This window comes from Megascapheus bottae, chromosome 17, assembly GCF_031878675.1.
Source record: "Megascapheus bottae isolate mThoBot1 chromosome 17, mThoBot2.hap1, whole genome shotgun sequence".
NCBI classification, from domain to species: Eukaryota; Metazoa; Chordata; class Mammalia; order Rodentia; family Geomyidae; genus Megascapheus; species Megascapheus bottae.
Window position 1 is genome coordinate 18,523,010 of NC_143525.1, and position 17,677 is coordinate 18,540,686.

Sequence of the window (17,677 nt, forward strand, 5' to 3'; positions counted from 1 at the left end):
AATGTGCAAGTGTCCTTACCATATGCTGACTTGTGATGTTCTGGGTAGTTGCCCCCAAATGATAATCATTCATTATTTTTTTTTCAAATAAGGGAACAAAATAAGGTATACAAGACTAGGAAGCTACAGCAGAAGACAGCAAGCAAGTAATCTTCAAATGGTCTCTGACATGGGAGGCAATGGCTGCTCTAATATGTGTGAAGCTAGCATTCATTGCTTTTGCATGGTCGAATGAATGCCTGACTGCTGAAATGTCTGGGAGGCAGGCATGCAGAGAGAAACACTGATGAATAATTCCTCCCTGTTCTCTAGCATTGCTTTTCTATTGAGAACTGTAGGTGCACAGACTTAGCATGCTTCTGGTCATCACTTTTGGTTTGTACTAGGATCCTGACTTACTTTCTGCTATCAGTGCCTTTTCTACTCCTATACTCTCCACAGACTTTCCTAGAATTGTGAGCAGTTTCCACAGGAACTCTCCTTTAGGGATTGTAGTATTGACTTAGAGTAAGGACACGTTTCAAACCAAATAAATGAATATAAACTTTACATGAAGATGAATTCATACTGAAAATGTTGATAATATCAATTTCACTTCATTTATCAGAATTCTCAACCGTAATCCTCTAACAGCTGTTGAAGATTCCTATCTTTTTAAATTGGCAGCATTAAAATACCTGTAAGTATTTCAGAGATGATTTTCATTCTTCTTGATTATGTTTTTCAAAGGCTAAATATTTTTCAGTGAGCCTAAGAAGTAGCACTGTGGTTTTCTTTTTTTTTCTTTCGTGCTGCATTTAAGGCTTGAAATCAGGGTCTGGGTGCTTTCCCCAAGTTGTTTCTGCTTAAGGCCACTACTCTACAACCACAGCTCCACTTCTAGATTTTTTTGGTAGTTTAGTAGAGGTAATAGTCTCACAAAATTTACTGCCCACATTGGCTTCCAACCCTGATTCTCAGATCTCAGCTTCCTGAGTAGCTAGGATTACAATGATAGGCCAGCAGCACCAAACTTGAAAGTCAGTTTAGTTAATAGGTAATTAATTTTACCTAATATGTAATTAAATAAAATGCTATTGGCAAAGGAAAATTCTAAAAAAGTATAAAGGACAAAACAGTTAGAAGGACAAACACTTGTAGAAACATAACTTTTCACAGAAAGCAAAGAAGAATAAATGCTATATTATTTTTATCTTTATCTTTATCTTTTCTTTTCTCTTTCTTTCTTTCTTTCTTTCTTTCTTTCTTTCTTTCTTTCTTTCTTTCTTTCTTTCTTTCTTTTTTGCCAGTCCTCTGGGCCTGGGCACTGTCCTTGAGATTTTCCAAGACTAGGGCTCTAACCTTTGAGCCACAGAACCACTTCTGTTTTTTTCTGTATATGTAGTACCAGGGAATTGAAAGATATTTCTTTTTGCCAGTCCTGGCAATGAGCTCAGGGCCTGAGCAATGTCCTTGAAGTTTCTCAAGATTAGAGCTCTACCACTTGAGCCTTGGCGCTACTTCCAGCTTTTTTCTATGTATGTGGCACCAAGGAATGGAACCCCGGTCTTTGCGCATGCTGAGGCACGCACTCTACCACTAGGCCAAACTCCTGGCTCCTGAAGGATCTTTTATAAGAACAGAATATTTGAGTTGGGGTTTCATCACAAATATCTGGCTTTCTCCTGCAGAGACATGGGAACAACCCAGGTACAACTTACAACAGTGGAGAATGTCCTCATGTTGACTCTTGCATTGGAAAAACTGTAAGTCAATTGCTTTTAGGTTTGTATCACTTTGTTGTTTTTATCAGGTTTATTTTATTGCTTTCTAAGGTCAGGTTTATCAAGGTGACATTTTGGTACAGTTAACTTCACACTTTTTTTTTTTTTGCCAGTCCTGGGCTTGAGCTGAGGGCCTGAGCACTGTCTTTGGATTTTCTCAAGGCTAGAGCTCTACCACTTGAGCCTCAGCACTATTTCTGGCTTTTTTCTATATATGTAGTACCAAGGAATCAAACCCGCGTCTTCGTGCATGGTAGGCAAGCACTCTACCACTAGGCCAAACGCCCTGCCAAAACTTCACATTTTTTTGTTTGTTTTTTAAGAATTTATTAATGTTGATTTTTACATCATATTTTAAATGACAAGTTTAACAAACAAGTGTTCAAGGAGGGAATCTCTATTTATAATCACTGGGACTTAGTATTTAGAACTTAATCAAAATTAGGCTAAGGGTTTGTATGTCATAGAAACATATTAATTTAAGAAATAAAATAGTATGTCTATAGAGTCAATGGTTTTTATGTTTATATAGTTATGTTTATATTTCCATTACCATGTCCATAGTTTTGGGTATGCAGTTATTGAGTCCTCGCTCTTGTACTCTTTGGATTTAATAGCCACATATTAGGGATACCATGCACCTTTTGTTCCTTAGGTCTTGACTTGTCTCACTCAACATGATTCGCTCTAGGTTCATCCATTTCCCTGGGAATGCTATTATTTTATCTTGTCTGTTGGCTATGTAGAATTCCATTGTGTATATATACCACATTTTCTGTATCCATTCATCTGCAGTAGGGCATCTGCATTGTTTCCATCGCCTGGCTATTGTGAATAGTGCAGAGATGAACATAGCTGAGCAGGTGTCCTTGTAATATCTTGGGTCACGATGTTTAGGATAGATGCCCAGAAGTGGTATGGCGGGATCGTAGGGAAGGTCTATTTTCAGGTCTTTAAGAAACCTCCACACTGCTTTCCAGAGTTGCTGAACTAGTCTACATTCCCATCAGCAGTGTAGTAGGTTTCCTTTTTCTCCACAACCCCGCCAGCAATTGTCTGAGTTCAAAATCTTGGCCATTCTTGTTGGGGTACGGTGGTATCTTAGGGTTGTTTTTATTTGCATTTCCTTTATGGCCATGGATGATGACATTTTCTCGTATGCTTTTCTGCCATTTTAATCTCTTCTTCTGATAAGTCTCTCCTTAGTTCCCTTGTCCATTTAGTGAATGGTTTATCGGGTTTTCGGGGGATTAGTTTCTTGAGTTCCCTGTAGATACTAGATATTAAGCATTTGTCAGATGTATTGTTGGTGAATATCTTTTCCCAGTTGGTTGGCTGTCTCCCTACTTTTGCAACTATGTTTTTGTCTGTACAGAAACTTTTTTTTTTTTTTTGCCAGTCCTGGGCTTGAGCTCAGGGCCTGAGCACTGTCCTTGGACTTTCTCAAGGCTAGAGCTCTACCACTTGCCTCAGCACCACTTCCGGCTTTTTTCTATGTATGTGGTACCGAGGAATCGAACCTGGGTCTTCATGCATGCTAGGCAAGCACTTTACAACTAGGCCAAACTCCCGGCCCCTGTACAGAAACTTTTTATTTTTAGGTAGTCCCATTTATCGAGTCTCTCTCCAATCTGTTGTGACCCTGGGATTCTGTTCAGAAATCTTTTGCCTATGCCTACAAGTTCCAGTGTCTCTCCTACTTTATCATGTAGCAGTTTCACGGTTTCCAGTCTGACGTTGAGGTCTTTGATCCACTTTGAATTAATGCTTGTGCATGGCGACAGGCTAGGGTCAATTTTTAGTTTTCTGCATGTGGTTGTCCAGTTTTGCCAGCACCAATAATTGAATAGGCTGTGTTTGTTGCACTGTATATCTTTGGCTGCTTTGTCAAATACAAGTTGACTATAGGTATGTGGTTCTGTTTCTGGGTCTTCTATTCTGTTCCACTGATCTTCTGGTCTGTTTTTGTGCCAATACCAAGCAGTTTTTGTTATTATGGCTCTATAGTAGAGTTTGAAGTCTGGTATTGTAATACCACCAGCATTGCTCTTTTTGCCTAGAATTGTTTTGTCTATTCTATGTCTTTTCTTGTTCCATATGAAACTTTGGATTATATCTTCTATTTCCGTAAAGAATGTCTTTGGGATTTTGATGGGGATTGCATTGAATTTGTATATCAATTTTGGGAGTATAGCCATTTTCACTATGTTGGTTCTCCCTAGACATGAGCATGGGATGTCTTTCCATTTCCTAGTGTCCTCTTTAATTTCTTTCGTTAGGCTTTTATAGTTTTCATAGAATAATTCCTTTACATCTTTGGTTAAGTGTATTCCTAAGTATTTTATTCTCTTGGGGGCTATTGCGAATGGGATCATTTTCTTGATTTGGCCTTCTGTTTGTGTATTGTTGGTGTACAAGAAGGCTACTGACTTCTGAAGGTTAATTTTGTATCCTGCCACTTTGCTAAAGTACAAAACTTCACACGTTTTAAGTGTAAAGTTTGATGCGTTCACCTAACTATAACCATTATCACCTTCCCATCACCCACAAAAGGCACACAGTCAGGCCTTTTGCAGTCAATCCACTCCACCCACTACCACTCCTGGAAACCTCCTATCTTATCAGCCACTGCAGTTCCACCTTGTCTAGAACATCTTGGAAAGGAAAACATAGAATTTGTAGTTTGGGAAGATTTGGCTTCTGTCACATCACAAAATCCTTAGCATGTCCCACTCGCAGTTTATAGGATTGCAATTGCTCCTATCTTGCCCTGATCCTTCAATTTCATTTTCCATTGCCAAAATTGCATAGCCAAATGACCCCCAAATCCCTAAAAGCTGACTATCATATTCTTTAATCTGTGAGCCACTCCCAGTCACTGTCCTGTCATATGGGTTATTTGCTAGACATCAGAGTGAACTGATACTCTACAGCCTGAGCTATTTACACAGAGGAGACTCAGTCTTTTGTTTTCAGAAATGGACTTTGAGAATGAAGTTGCTGGCAACTTCTAAATCCTGACCCAAGAGCTTTCTCTCTGTGTTCCTCTGATAGTAGCCTATGACCTGGGCCCAGATGGGGTATCTCAGCCATCAGGCTCATTCCCAAAGCTTCCCTCATTGTGATCTCTTTGCTAGTGTAATCAGTGTAAAGTGACCACTCAGTAATCATGACCCTCTTCAGCAGAAGCTAGATCCTTTATTTTCTGAAATGGCTGTCTGGCAATGAAGTTGCTCTCCTTGGGCAGAAGGCCAACTCTTTCTGCTCTGTGCCTATGTGTGTGGGCTGCCAGCCTCTTGGAAACAAGCTGGGTGTCACAGAACACACTGAGGGCTTCTCTATTTCCAAGCCTGGATGCAGGCTGTTTGAACCTAGATAATGTAATCTAATTGGTCCCAGGCACAAGATGGAAGATCAGTGTTCCCCAAGACATGGAAAGCAAAACAGGCTCGTGCCTAATGCTGCCCTGTAAAGATTATTGCTGGGGGGGGGGGAGGAGTGTGGCCTAATGGGAGAATACTTGACTAGCATGCATGACGCGCTGGGTTGGATTCCTTGGTACCACACACACAGAAAAAGCCAGAAGTAGCACTGTGATTTAAGTGGAAGAGCACTAGCCTTGCACAAAAAGTGTCCAAGGACAGTGCCCAGGCCCTGAGTTCAAGCACCAGGACTAGTTTATTCTGTTCATGTGGTACTGAGGAATCAAACCCAGGGCTTTGTGCATGCTAGGCAAAAACTCTACCACTAAGCTGCATTCTAATTCTATCATTCCTCTGCATAGATTAGGTTGCATTATTATATTACAGGAGACCACCCAATCTTTTTAAGTATCACAGTGTATTAATGGATTCTTCTTTACATTATTTATACCCTAGTAACATTTTATTTTATTTTATTACAATTTATTATTATTATGGTAATATTGACATTCAGTGGAAGCACAGTTACAAGAATCAGGAATGAATCATGAGTGTTCTTTTTAAACCATGTCACCACTTCTATCATTCTCTCCAGGTCTATTATCAATTAGTCTGTGTATGTGGGAAGCAAGCATTCTATTATTGAGCTGCATGTATAGCGTTCCTTGACCTTCTTAAATTTGGTGTGTGTGTGTGTATGTTTGTGTCTGCATATGCACAGACCCCACCTGGGTCTTTAACTCAGTGGCTGGGCACAGTTTTCTTCATTTGTGCTCCAGGCTAGAGAACTACCACCTCAGCCACAGCTCTGCTTCTAGTTTGTTGTTTTTTTTTTTCAGTGTTTAGTTGGAGTCTTAGAGACTTTCCTCTCAAAGTTGGTTTGGAACCTTGAATTACAGATCTTAGCTTGGATTATGGGCATGGGCCATTGCCCCTGCCATTTATTCCTTTATGTGCTCAGTTACTACTTTTTGGACAATGTGATCCTTTCCTTTCTAAGCACATAATATGGAAGAGCTAAGCAGTTTTTACCCTGTCTCATTTCTAATACTACTTCAAACAGAAACCAAAACAGGGATCTCTGAGGTTGACGGCTTTGCCAACTCTTCTTAGACATCCTCCTTCCTGTGCCCTCACAACTCAGAGGCCTTTGAGTTGATAGGAGATGCTTCTGAGATGAACTTACAAAGCTAAGTGTAGCAGTTCTAATCTGTTAGTTTATGTGCTTTAGAAGCACATCCATTCCTATGCTGAACCTTCTGCTGGGTGCCTCTCTCTTCCTTCCTGTATGTTTTCAATATTAAAGGGATGTTGTTTACCAAAGGGGTCCTCTTCAACTATCCAGGCCATGTTTTATTGGTTTTTTTCTTGCCAGTTTTGGCTTGAACTCAGGGCCTGAGCACTGTCCTTGGGCTTTCTCAAGGCTAGAGCTCTACCACTTGAACCTCAGCACCACTGCCAGCTTTTTTTTTTCTATGTACATGGTATCGAGGAATCAAACCCAGGTCTTCATGCATGCTTGGCAAGCACTCTACCACTAGGCTATACTCCCAGCCCATAGGCTCTGTTCTTTAACAGCTCTTTCCTGTATTATTGAAAAGAGTTATTTGGTGAGCAAATACAACAGTTGTAGTCCTTAGACACTGTGTTCAAAATCAACTATGCCACTTGTGGGTAGAGACAGGAGGGAAAAATGAGAAGATAGTGAGGGAAAGAGTGATATTGTCCAAAAAGAATGTATTTATTTCTGACTTATGTAATTATAAGATCTCTATACATCACCTTTATAATAACCATTCAAAAAAACTTAAGACAAAAAACCCTTAAACCCAGAAGGGTTTATTGGCTTTGCTCTGGCTCTTCTCTCACTTAGTAGCCCCTTCCCCATTAACTAAATTCTTGGTGTTTCCAATTATAGGGTCTTGCCATATAATATGGCAAGCTGTCTCTGCCAATTTAAAAAGAATATTGAGGTTATCTGCAAGACAGTCAAGCTACATTGTGACAGTGCCTTGCTGACAAACATCACACACTGCCGTGAGTCTGTTGCCTGATATTTATTTTTTCATTTTTAACTTTCCCTCAGTGATGATTTCTAAATAATGATTGTTTTCGCTGAGCATGGTGGCTCAGACCTGTAATCCTAGCTACTCAGTAGGCTGAGACCTGAGGATTAAAGTTCAAAGGGAGCCCGGGCACTCATTAAAGACTGAGAGACTTTTATTTCCAATTCACCTCTAGAAAATGTAAAGTGGGCTTATGGCTCAGGAGTAAGGTGGTAGCCTTGAGCTGAGGAGCTCAGAGATAACGACCAGGCCAAGTTCATGCCCCATGACCCACCAAAAAAATGTTTTCTTTTGATTCATTTATTTAGTAATCTTACCTGTTTCTTTGCTTAACATCATGTATTCAGTAGTGATTATATAGTAGAATAATTTAATTGTCCATATGCATAAGAGCCAAGAAAAGGAAATACAAGAAAAAATGGAGATGATTGAGGGCTACATTCCGGATACTGTTGTCTCTGCCTGGTCCTCTGCATTCCAATAATTATTTATTCAAATGGTGCAAAGTAGACTGTACAATTCTTTAAGTCTCAAAAGTTCTTTGCCTCTGTGACAGGTACTTGCTTCAATTTCAGCCTATCTACAGAATAGTAAGGTGTTCAAAACAGTTTCTCTGAATATTGATAGAATTAAGTCTCCAAAAACATGACTGATGTCATATGCAGTAGCTCAATGCAGGTTTTCACAGGTGATTGAGGGCAAACTATGTCATACACTCTCTATTTAGATACCATTATTGCTAAGTTTTCAAAACCATTTTTCACTACCACCATTATTTCCTTCCATATCTGTGATGGGCAAAGCATGGAGTTTTTTTTTATGTTTTACGGCTGAAGGAAAATATTAGTTCAGAGAAATCCAGTACCAAGACCCATGCCCAAGACTTTAATCCCCAAATGCGCACTCACCAGAGTCCAGAGTTCTTCCTTCTTCACCACCTAACCTCCTTCTGTGACCTTCACTACCAACAAAAATAGTTTAATTCTTCTAGGCACAGGATGGCACACTAAATTTTCCTGTTCTTTAATGCTTTGGATGCTTCCTAAATAACACTGGAGGGTTTCAAATGAAAAGTAGCTTTTTCAGCCCCATGTTGTAATTTATGCCAATAACCACAGCTACTCAGAAAAGAGAGATAAGGGTATTCATGGTCCCAAGTAAGCTTGGAAAAACATCTAGCAAGATCCCACCACAGATCACTCTTGTGGCATATGCCTGTTATCCTCAGCTATAAACAGGAAGACTGATGTTAGAGGCCAGCTTGGGCTAAGAGAAACAGAAAACTCCAACCAAACAGTACTAAACCCAAAAGGACACCGGTGAGATTGGAGCGGCTAATGCCGCCGAGCCAGCACAGAGACATGAGTTCAAATCCCAGTAATGCAAAACAAAAATGTATCTTTTTCCTTTGTATAATTCAAGCCATATTTAGTCAGAGTTGCTATTACTCTATTGGTTTCTTACCCATGGTACAGCCACATACAACCCAGGAACTGAAAATCAGTTAGCATATCCCAACCCTCTGTCCAAATTGTATTCCTACAGTGTAGAGCCTATTATTAGGGAAACAGGACATATAGAATCAAGAGCTAAAGTGAAGGTACTGGGCAGGTAGGTGGAACAAAGTCCAGTTAACGACCTCTTATTAAGAAGAGCTGGACCTGTAGGCTACCATCTGCCCTTGCTATCCTAAGGACCATGCTTTGTCATGGTTGCCTGTGTGGTAGGAAGAAAACAGCACATGGAAGAAGTGCAGAGAAGAAGCCTGTCCTCCTGCAGCTGTGGCAGGACAGGATATGGGGGATGTGCATGTGGAGAGGCATGGCTCTTCTACAGAGAAGCTACTTGGGATGAATATTCATTTTGACTACTAGGCATGTGGGATGTTCTTTTCTAACAGAATTCCTATATTTCATACAAAATTATGTGTTCAGATGTTCTGAGTGAGTAACTACTTTGTTAAGGCTTGTCTAATTTCTCCTTGTTGTTGCCATTTCATAGGCTTAAGTTTGGGCTTATTTTTACCCCAGTATGTGACACTCCAATCTTTCTGACCCTTAATGTATTCAACTGGGTTGTGAGGTGATGGAGTGACAAGAAACTATTAGCCTTCTCTTTTCAAAGCAGTGTCTTCCTTTCTGACAGTTGAAGAAGCATCAATAGGGAACCCAGAAGGAACATTCATGAAGGTGCTAAAATCCCGCAAGAAGAATACCAGCACCGAGCTGACTATTGAACCAGAAAGGGAATATTCTGACAAAAATTATGTTTCATACTCAGGACTCATGAATGAGCAGACAGAAATTACTGACAGGAATGATATTTTTACTGCACTAAGTTATATATTGGCCTATTTCTCACAAGGACATGTAGGAGATAAACATTCAACAGAATTACCCTTAATTAAACTGCTTTTCTCAAATGTGCAAAATGAAGACAACTTCAAAAATGATTTAAAACTCAATACAGAGATTGCCCCAGTTGTGCAGGCATCTGACACCTCTATGTATAAAACTAAACTAACGAAGTGGCCAAAAAGCATACAGAAAAGGCACTTCAAGGAAGTGAGCAGGTGGATAAAACAGAGTGCCCAGAATCCTGGGGAGAACACGGTTAAAAAAAAAAGAAGACTTAAGAAACCTCCATCAGGGGAGCTGGAGCCACCTCATGTGGCTCAGGAGCCCAAGAAATTGTTGGGAAACTCGTTGCACACAGAGCTCTCATTCATGAAACATAAGGCAGTAGGATCTTCTCTCCAGAATCATGACTCACACAGCAGCGACTCCTTTTCCACCACTCTAAAATCCCCACATGAGGTCAGAAAAAAAGACAGAGAGTTAGCCTACAGTATGTTTGTTTTGGAAGAGGCAAATTCTAAAGTTAAAAATATGGAGCATTCTAATCCAGTCATCTATTCCAAGAAAAATTTCCGTTTTCATAAGACTGGCTCTCCTGTGGCCCACAGAATACCCAAGGCCAAACTGAGTAGAAAGGTCAGAAAGAAAACTTCACGCTTCAGACCAGTGCTTGCAAACAGGCCTCCATTTTCTGCAGTAAGAAGCCTCATAAATTCCCCTTCAGGAGGAGACTCGTCATCATGGGCAGAGCTGAGTTCTCAAAAGCACCCCTTGCCTGAATTCTATGGTCTTTCAAAGCCTTCTATAGACAACATTCCTGTAAAACACCAGATTGTAAATGCTTTGGTAGGAAATATTCCTGCACAAAATGTTCCTGTGCCAGTAGGAAGTCTCCCTAAAAACACAGTTCAGGAAAATCTTATTAATCCGGGATCCACTGTGACTGCATTAAAGGTAATGCTGCCAATTGAAGGCAAGGAAGCACAATGGGAATACCTCAGCATAAGCACTGACTCACCTGTCAAAGCCGTAGTCACCCATTCCCAATTTCCATCCTTTGCTGATCATTTTGAAATGCAGTTAAACCAGCAGCTGAGGCCCCTCATTCCCAATAATGATGTAAGGAAGCTCCTATCTCATGTTATCCGGACCCTGAAAATTGACTGCTCTGAGACTGAAGTGCAGATGGCTTGTTCCACGCTCATCTCCAAAACAGGCTTGCTGATGAAGCTTCTCAGTGAACAGCAAGAAATCAAGGTGTCAAGAGCTGATTGGGATACGGACCAGTGGAAAACTGATAACTATATCAGTGAGAGCTCTGAAATTCAAGGTGAAAGAAAGGAGTCAAGTGAGGTGAGCACAGCTATAGACCTGTAAACCCTGACTTCCCCATCCTTTAGATACACTTTGAAGGAGGACTGCCCCGGTTTTAGTCCAGTCCAAAGTCATTTGGCCAGTCATGAGACAGTTTTCTGCACTCTTCTTCATAGAGTGAAGTAGGTCTAAAGAATGTGAAATATATAGAAATTTTGCACATTAGTAAGACATAGAACACATTAAATTTAACATATCCCTTAAGAACCTGCCAGATCCTGTCCTGAAAGAATTGGGGTTTGCATGGTTTCTTCCTCCTAATCTCTCTCTCTCTCTCTCCTCTCTCTCTCTCTCTCTCTCTCTCTCTCTCTCTCTCTCTCTCTCTCTCTCTCTCTCTCTCTCTCTCTCTCTCTCTCTCTCTCTCTCTCTCTCTGGACAGTCCTGGGGGCTTGAACTCAGAGCTGTCTTAGGCTTTCTGCAGGCTAGAGCTTTTCCACTTGATCCACAGCACCATTTCCAGCTTTTTCTATGTACGTGGTACTAAGGAGTTGAGCCCAGGCCTTCGTTTATGCTAGACAAGCATTCTACAACTAGGCCAAACTCCCAGTCCCCTAATCTGTTTTACTTGACAAAATTTTTCTTTTGTTGGTTTGTTTTCAGCTAACACAAGAAGTTCCGGGATATGGATATAACAACAAAATCATCTTGGCAATATCTGTGACTGTAGTAGTAATGATTTTGATTATAATTTTCTGTCTCATTGAGGTAGGTACCAACATGCATGTATATTTCCCAAATATATCATGTTTCTGTAACCAAAGCTATTTTCCCTTTTTCCAGATGGTAATTCTTTGACTGTACCTAGTGTTTTCCAGATAGAATAGTATATCTCATTGTTAGTCCTGTGCTAACAAAGTATGAGGAAGTAGGTTCTCTTCTTAGTACAGAGTTGAATATGATAGCATAGGGTCAGTGGGCAAAGGCCATTAGTAATTGATCACTGCACAAGCAGACCTTCTGAATCTCCCAGTGGTTCACTGTTTATCTAGAAGTTTCTATAAACTCCTATACTGCCTTTAATTTACATATATATATCATTATTTTCTTTACCTTCAAGGAAAATGCGATGTTTTCCTTGCCATTGATAGTAATGGTCAAAAAAGGAGATGAGGTGGTGGAGGGTGAATGTGGCACAAGCTAACCATGTGCTCTACTTTGTTCTTAATGCACTATGTTATTTTTTTCTTTTATTCCCCTTATGTTTAATCTTATGTGTTTACTGTATCTGACTTTGTTACCTGGTATATTGTATATATGTTTGTTTGAAATAGGGAAGGAAAGGGGGGAAAACAAGATGATTGGGAGTGGGTAGAGGGAGGGAAATGGGGACAAAAACCTGAGAAAACAAGTGTGAGAAGTAATGCACCCACTACCTGACAAATGTAACTGTAACCCCTCTATATATTACCCCAACAATAAAATAAAATTTTAAAAAATTGAAGCAAGGCTTTTAAGAAACATTTTTGCAATGTCATTTTTCAATATTCTACTTAATTGGAGAAAAGAAACAAATGTTAAAGCTTCCAAACTCTTTTGTGAGGAGTAAGGGGCAAAAGATTCATGTCTCTCACCTAAAGACATATATTTCAGTAAATGTAAAAAGAGAAAGAGAGAATGAAAGAGAGATCCTAAAAGCATTAGGAAAAAATGTGGGCAATATTTTCTTTTAATAATCTTGTGCTAGAAAAGAGGTTTCTATACCTGATGCTTTAGTCAGGAGCCTTTGGTTCCTATGGTCACATGTTCCTGGAGGTCCATGTCATTATGGATACTTAGTATGGTTCAAAATGGTTTCCATAGATTGTCCCATCCAACCCTTACAAAAGACCTAGGAGGAAGATCTCATCCATCCTCTTCTACAGATGAAAGAGATCAACCAAGTACCAAAACACAAATTCACCAGATGATAAAGTCTGCAGTCCTTATTTGCTCTGTTCAGGTCTTTTCCCCTTAAAGAAAATACCAGAAAATATTTCGAACATGAAAATGCAATGTAAAGCATCCCAAGACATTGAAAACACTAACATGGTTAATGTAAAAGAGAGATTTGTAAAACTAGGAAAAAAGACAGCAATCAGTGGAGGGGCCAGGACTGGGAACAGTTTCTAGTTAGCATCACCACCTGTGCCAGACCCGACCCTTCTCTCTTAGTGCTCTTGATGGAGAACTCTTGTTACCTCATGAAATACAGGTGGACTCTCATGATTTCCTAAGCTGCTCTTGTTACAGCCTTAATTCATATTTTAGTATGGTTGAGACACAGATTTTTTTTCACTCTAAAAGAATATGCAATTGTCATAAGACAATTCTTACTAAATGGTTCATTCTTCACTGTTTTAAAATACCATATGGAACTCTTCCATTGATCTGTGTTTCCTGTACCTTAAATAGTGCCTGCTATTAATTAATAACTGTCCAAGTAGTTTCATAACAGTTCTTTTAGCACCTTACTAAATTGGGTAAAGATAAGGTAATCAATCTTGTTTAGATCTTGCTCTTAGATCTTTCTTTACATATATTTGATAGTTTCTCTTTCATACCTTATCTGCCCAAAAAAGGGCCTAATCGAGTTTGTTTGCAAAAAATTTCTTTAATGGCCTTGAATTTGAAAACAAGATATTAAAATTGTAGGTTGATATTTCTGCTAAATGTTTCTTGTGGTAATGACTTTTGAACTTAGAACCTCATATTTGCTAGGTAGTTGCCTACTATTTAATCTATCACCTCACAGTATTTCTGTTTGTGTTTTTTAGGTAGAGTCCATCCTGAGACCACAGGTCTCTTATTTCTGCCTCATAAATAGGTTATGCTTTGTTTGCTTTTTTTTTTTTTGCCAGTCCTGGGCTTAAGCTCAGGGCCTGAGCATTGTCCTTGGATTTTCTCAAGGTTAGAACTCTACCACTTGAGCCTCAGCACCACTTCTGACTTTTTTCTATGTATGTAGTACTGAGGAATCAAACCCAGGTCTACGTGCATGCTGGGGCAAGCACTCTACCACTAGGCCAAACTCCTGGCCCTGCTTTGTTTTTTTTTGTCCTTCTTGGGGCTTGAACTCAGGCACTACATGCCATCCTTTAGCTTTCTCATTCAAGGTTAGTGCTTTCTACCACTTTGAGCCATAGCTCTACTTCTGGTACTTAATTGCAGCTTAAAGTCTTATGTATTTTTCTGCCCAGGCTGGCTTTGAACCATGGTGCTCAGATCTCAGCCTCCTGAGTAGCTAGGCTTTGAGGTACTAATAACCAGGTTCACAAACAGTTTTGACTAAAGCTGTGACACCATGCATGGCACTAGGTTTTTGTTGTCGTTATTGTTTTGTTTTTGTATTTTTATTTTGAACTCAGGACATGCACCCTGTCCCTGAGCTTTCCCCCTCCAACCTAACACCCTCCACTTTGAGCCACATTGCCACTTCTGGTTTTCTGGTGGCTACCTAGAGATAATAGTCTCATGGACTTTCCTGCCTGGGCTGACTTGGAACCATAATTATCAGATCTCAGCCTCCTGAGTAGCTAGAATTACAAGAATGAGCCATCCGCACCCAGTGATGTTGAGGTTTTATCCAAGATTTTTACTATTGTTTATTCTTCTTACTTTCTATTATTTTTTAGCCAGTTCTGAGGTTGAAACTCAGAGCCTGAGCACTGACCTTGGGCTTTCCTCAAGGCTAGCACTCTGTCACTTGAGCCACAGCACTGCTTCCAGCTTTTTCTGTGTATTTGTTACTGAGGAGTCAAACCCAGCACTTCATGTTTGCTAGGCAAGCACTCTTCCAGTAGGCAATGCTCCATCTTCTGTTGTTTATTCTAAGATGCTTTTCTATACCTTTATTGCTATTATAAGTTGTATCTTTCCTTATCTCTAATTCCCATGGGTACCTAGGAAAGCTATTGTTTGGGTGCTGATCTCCATATTTTGTTTCTGCCACTTCACTGAATTTTCATGTTATTAGTCCAATAATATTTCCTGATTCTCTTGGGCTTTGTTTTTTTCTACATTCGGCTTTTCTCCGGTTAATTGGAAGTCAGAGTCTCATGTACTTTCCTGCCCAGGCTGGCTTCAAACTTTCATCCTCAGATCCTAGCCTCTTTATTACCTAGGATTTCAAGTCTGAGACACAGTGCCTGCCTCTCTAAGGCATTTTTTAGTTATCCATCATTTCATATACAAATAAAAATAGTTTGGTTCCTTTCCAACATTTGTGCTCTATTTATGTCTTCATTACATTGGTTGTCTTCAATAGGAGTGCCTCCTGACAGTAATAATTGTAATAAAGACAGTAATCTTCTCTTTGATTTGATAATAATACTGGTGTTTTGGTCTTGAGGCAAGTCTGCAATCAGTTAAAGGGCATTTCCTGTACTTTTTAAAGAGCTATCATGAGGAATTTTCTGTTGGATTTTATATAAAATAGTAAATGCCACGTATTAAAATTCTAGCTTCAGACAAGACCCTCAGCTAGGTCCTGTGGAAGAGAAAAAGATCTATTAGTGGAGCAGAATTCTTGGGGTCATAAAGCCACCTCCTGGGTAGATAAAATATATAAATAAAGGAATAAGCAGTTGAAAGTACTTAATGTTGGTGGATAATCCTGATTGTGCTTTCTTCCCAAACAGATTTATTCCCACAGAACATCAGCAGAAGGAAGTGAAGAGTCCTCAAGGTAAAGGGAGTTTAAATTTTTAGTGAGGATCTGAGAACTGGAAGGAGCCTAGAACTCATCAGTTTCTATCTCCTAGCCTTACAATGAGGGCTCTATGCAAGTTAGAGAGAACTCTTGCTTCCTGAGGTCTCATCTAGCTGCAGGAAAGTAGTTGCCCAGGGGCCACGAGTTTGGCCTAGTGGTAGAGTGCTTGCCTAGCATGCACGAAGACCAAGTTTCGATTCCTTGGTACCACATACATAGTAAAAAGCTGGAAGTGATGTTGAGGCTCAGGTGGTAGAGTGCTAGCCTTAATGAAGTCCAAGTACGGTGCTCAGGTCCTGAGCTCAAGCCCAGGACTGACAAAAAAAAAAAGTAGTTGCATAGCGAGGCAGAGGTGGTCAGTACTTGCATGGATAACTCTCTGTCAACAGTCCTTCAGTGCCGGGGCCTACCGGGAGCAAATTGGGGTTCCTGAAATAGGGGGCAGGGACTGGAAAAAATAGAAGAGAGACAAACACATCGGGTCTGGGAGGTCTGCAGCCCAGGCAAAAACTGCAGCGCCCCGTTTATTCTCAACTCAAAGCTTATATCCCTTCTTGAGACCAGGGCACTGCCAGGTGTTACATCCAGATGGTTAATCAGGGAACTGTTGGGGGTTACATTCATATGGTAAATCTCAGATCAATTGAACAGGAGAAGGCCAAAAAACAATAAGACAATCAAGCAATTATCTGATGCAAATCAAAGTACAGTTTGATTCCACTCTTGCTCCCGACACTTCAGGATTCCCTAGTTGCATTGTAGAGACCTTTGGGATTGGCATGAGAATCTCCTACAACCTCTGTCTGCATGCATGGAATTGTTTTCAAGCCCCAGGTTAGGAGAGCCTTTGCTCATTGTCTTATGAACCAAAGCACAGGTGTTTATTTCTGTGAGAGACATGGAAAATGGCACAAATCACTCACTGTCTGCTTCCTCTTCCCCCAAGGAGCTTTTTTGGATTTCTGCGAAGGAAATGTTCATCAGAATCTGCAAGTCAGGCAAGTACTTCTTTCTGTACCCAGAAAAGGAAAGTGAATGCTCAATTAACATTTCTCCTGTATTTCCTAGGACTGCTTCTTCTTCTTAAAGCAGCCAATTTGGCTGAGGGATATGTACAGACCTCTCAATGCCACACGAAAGAAAAACATGGCCAAGAAGCTACATGACGGAGACTCTTCTGATGAGGATGATATTTCCCATAAGAAGAAAAAAGAGTAAATGGATGGGGGCAATTTCAACATTCCTAGCTCCAAGGGGAGGGAAGCAAGGGAAAGTTGGGTTGCTTCCTTCAATATTGAAAGGCTGCTATTGTTCTTTCCACAGGGAGCAGAGTGAAACCAATGTAGAAGTTCCACCACCATCACCACCACCACCAGATACACAAGCCCCACCATCTGCTGCAAATGATGAGACTGGCGATCCTGGGTGTTGTGGCAACTTTCCTCCCTCATAACTGATACTGTTACACTTAGCCTCTCAGCATCGCTTATTACATACCCATTTTTCTAACAGGCTAATATTTTTATATACAATTTTCTTGGATTATATTGTATATAATTCATAACCATTTCCATGTGTGGTACTAACATATATATATATATATATATATATATATGAAGATAAAAGGGTCATAGCAGAAAGGGTAGGACTATGGTGAGGGCTGCTGTTGGAGTCAAGCTTTCAGCAGGCTTCTAAACTCTTTCACTCAGTCCCCTAAAGAGGACATCCTACCCACATTCCCCCAGTGTAATCAATTTCTGACAAACCAGAAACATACCTTGAATGTGTGGGATGTGAGGTTAAAAAGAAAGAATAAACATGGAGGCACAGCCTACCTTTTTAAGCTCTAAATCTAGAAAATCCAGGCTGATATGGACTGTATGAAGGAGGGTCAATGGAATCCTCAAGGGGACAAAAACCATGTGGAAAGGCCCTTCAAGGAAGTGAATAAACAGAATATCTGGAGGAAACAGAGTATCCAGATCTTATGGAGACTATTGTTAAGAAT

General features: G+C 40.2%; 1 protein-coding gene across 7 annotated transcripts in view; it reads left to right on the plus strand.

Annotated features, from left to right (window-relative positions):
- The window catches only part of LOC150051232 (uncharacterized), a 31,744-nt gene extending 14,541 nt beyond the window's left edge, over positions 1-17,203 (plus strand). For 4 of the 7 annotated variants that reach the window (XM_090350027.1, XM_090350031.1, XM_090350029.1 and 1 more), the window contains 9 exons: positions 608-679; positions 1,671-1,745; positions 7,104-7,222; positions 9,397-10,961; positions 11,583-11,687; positions 15,599-15,645; positions 16,616-16,667; positions 16,738-16,883; positions 16,993-17,203. In XM_090350027.1, coding sequence (XP_090206153.1) covers positions 608-679; positions 1,671-1,745; positions 7,104-7,222; positions 9,397-10,961; positions 11,583-11,687; positions 15,599-15,645; positions 16,616-16,667; positions 16,738-16,883; positions 16,993-17,122 — 2,311 coding nt within the window. In that variant the 3' untranslated portion in view covers positions 17,123-17,203. The other 3 variants (XM_090350028.1, XM_090350032.1, XM_090350034.1) reach the window with 3 other exon arrangements.
- The last annotated feature ends 474 nt before the right edge of the window (positions 17,204-17,677 follow it).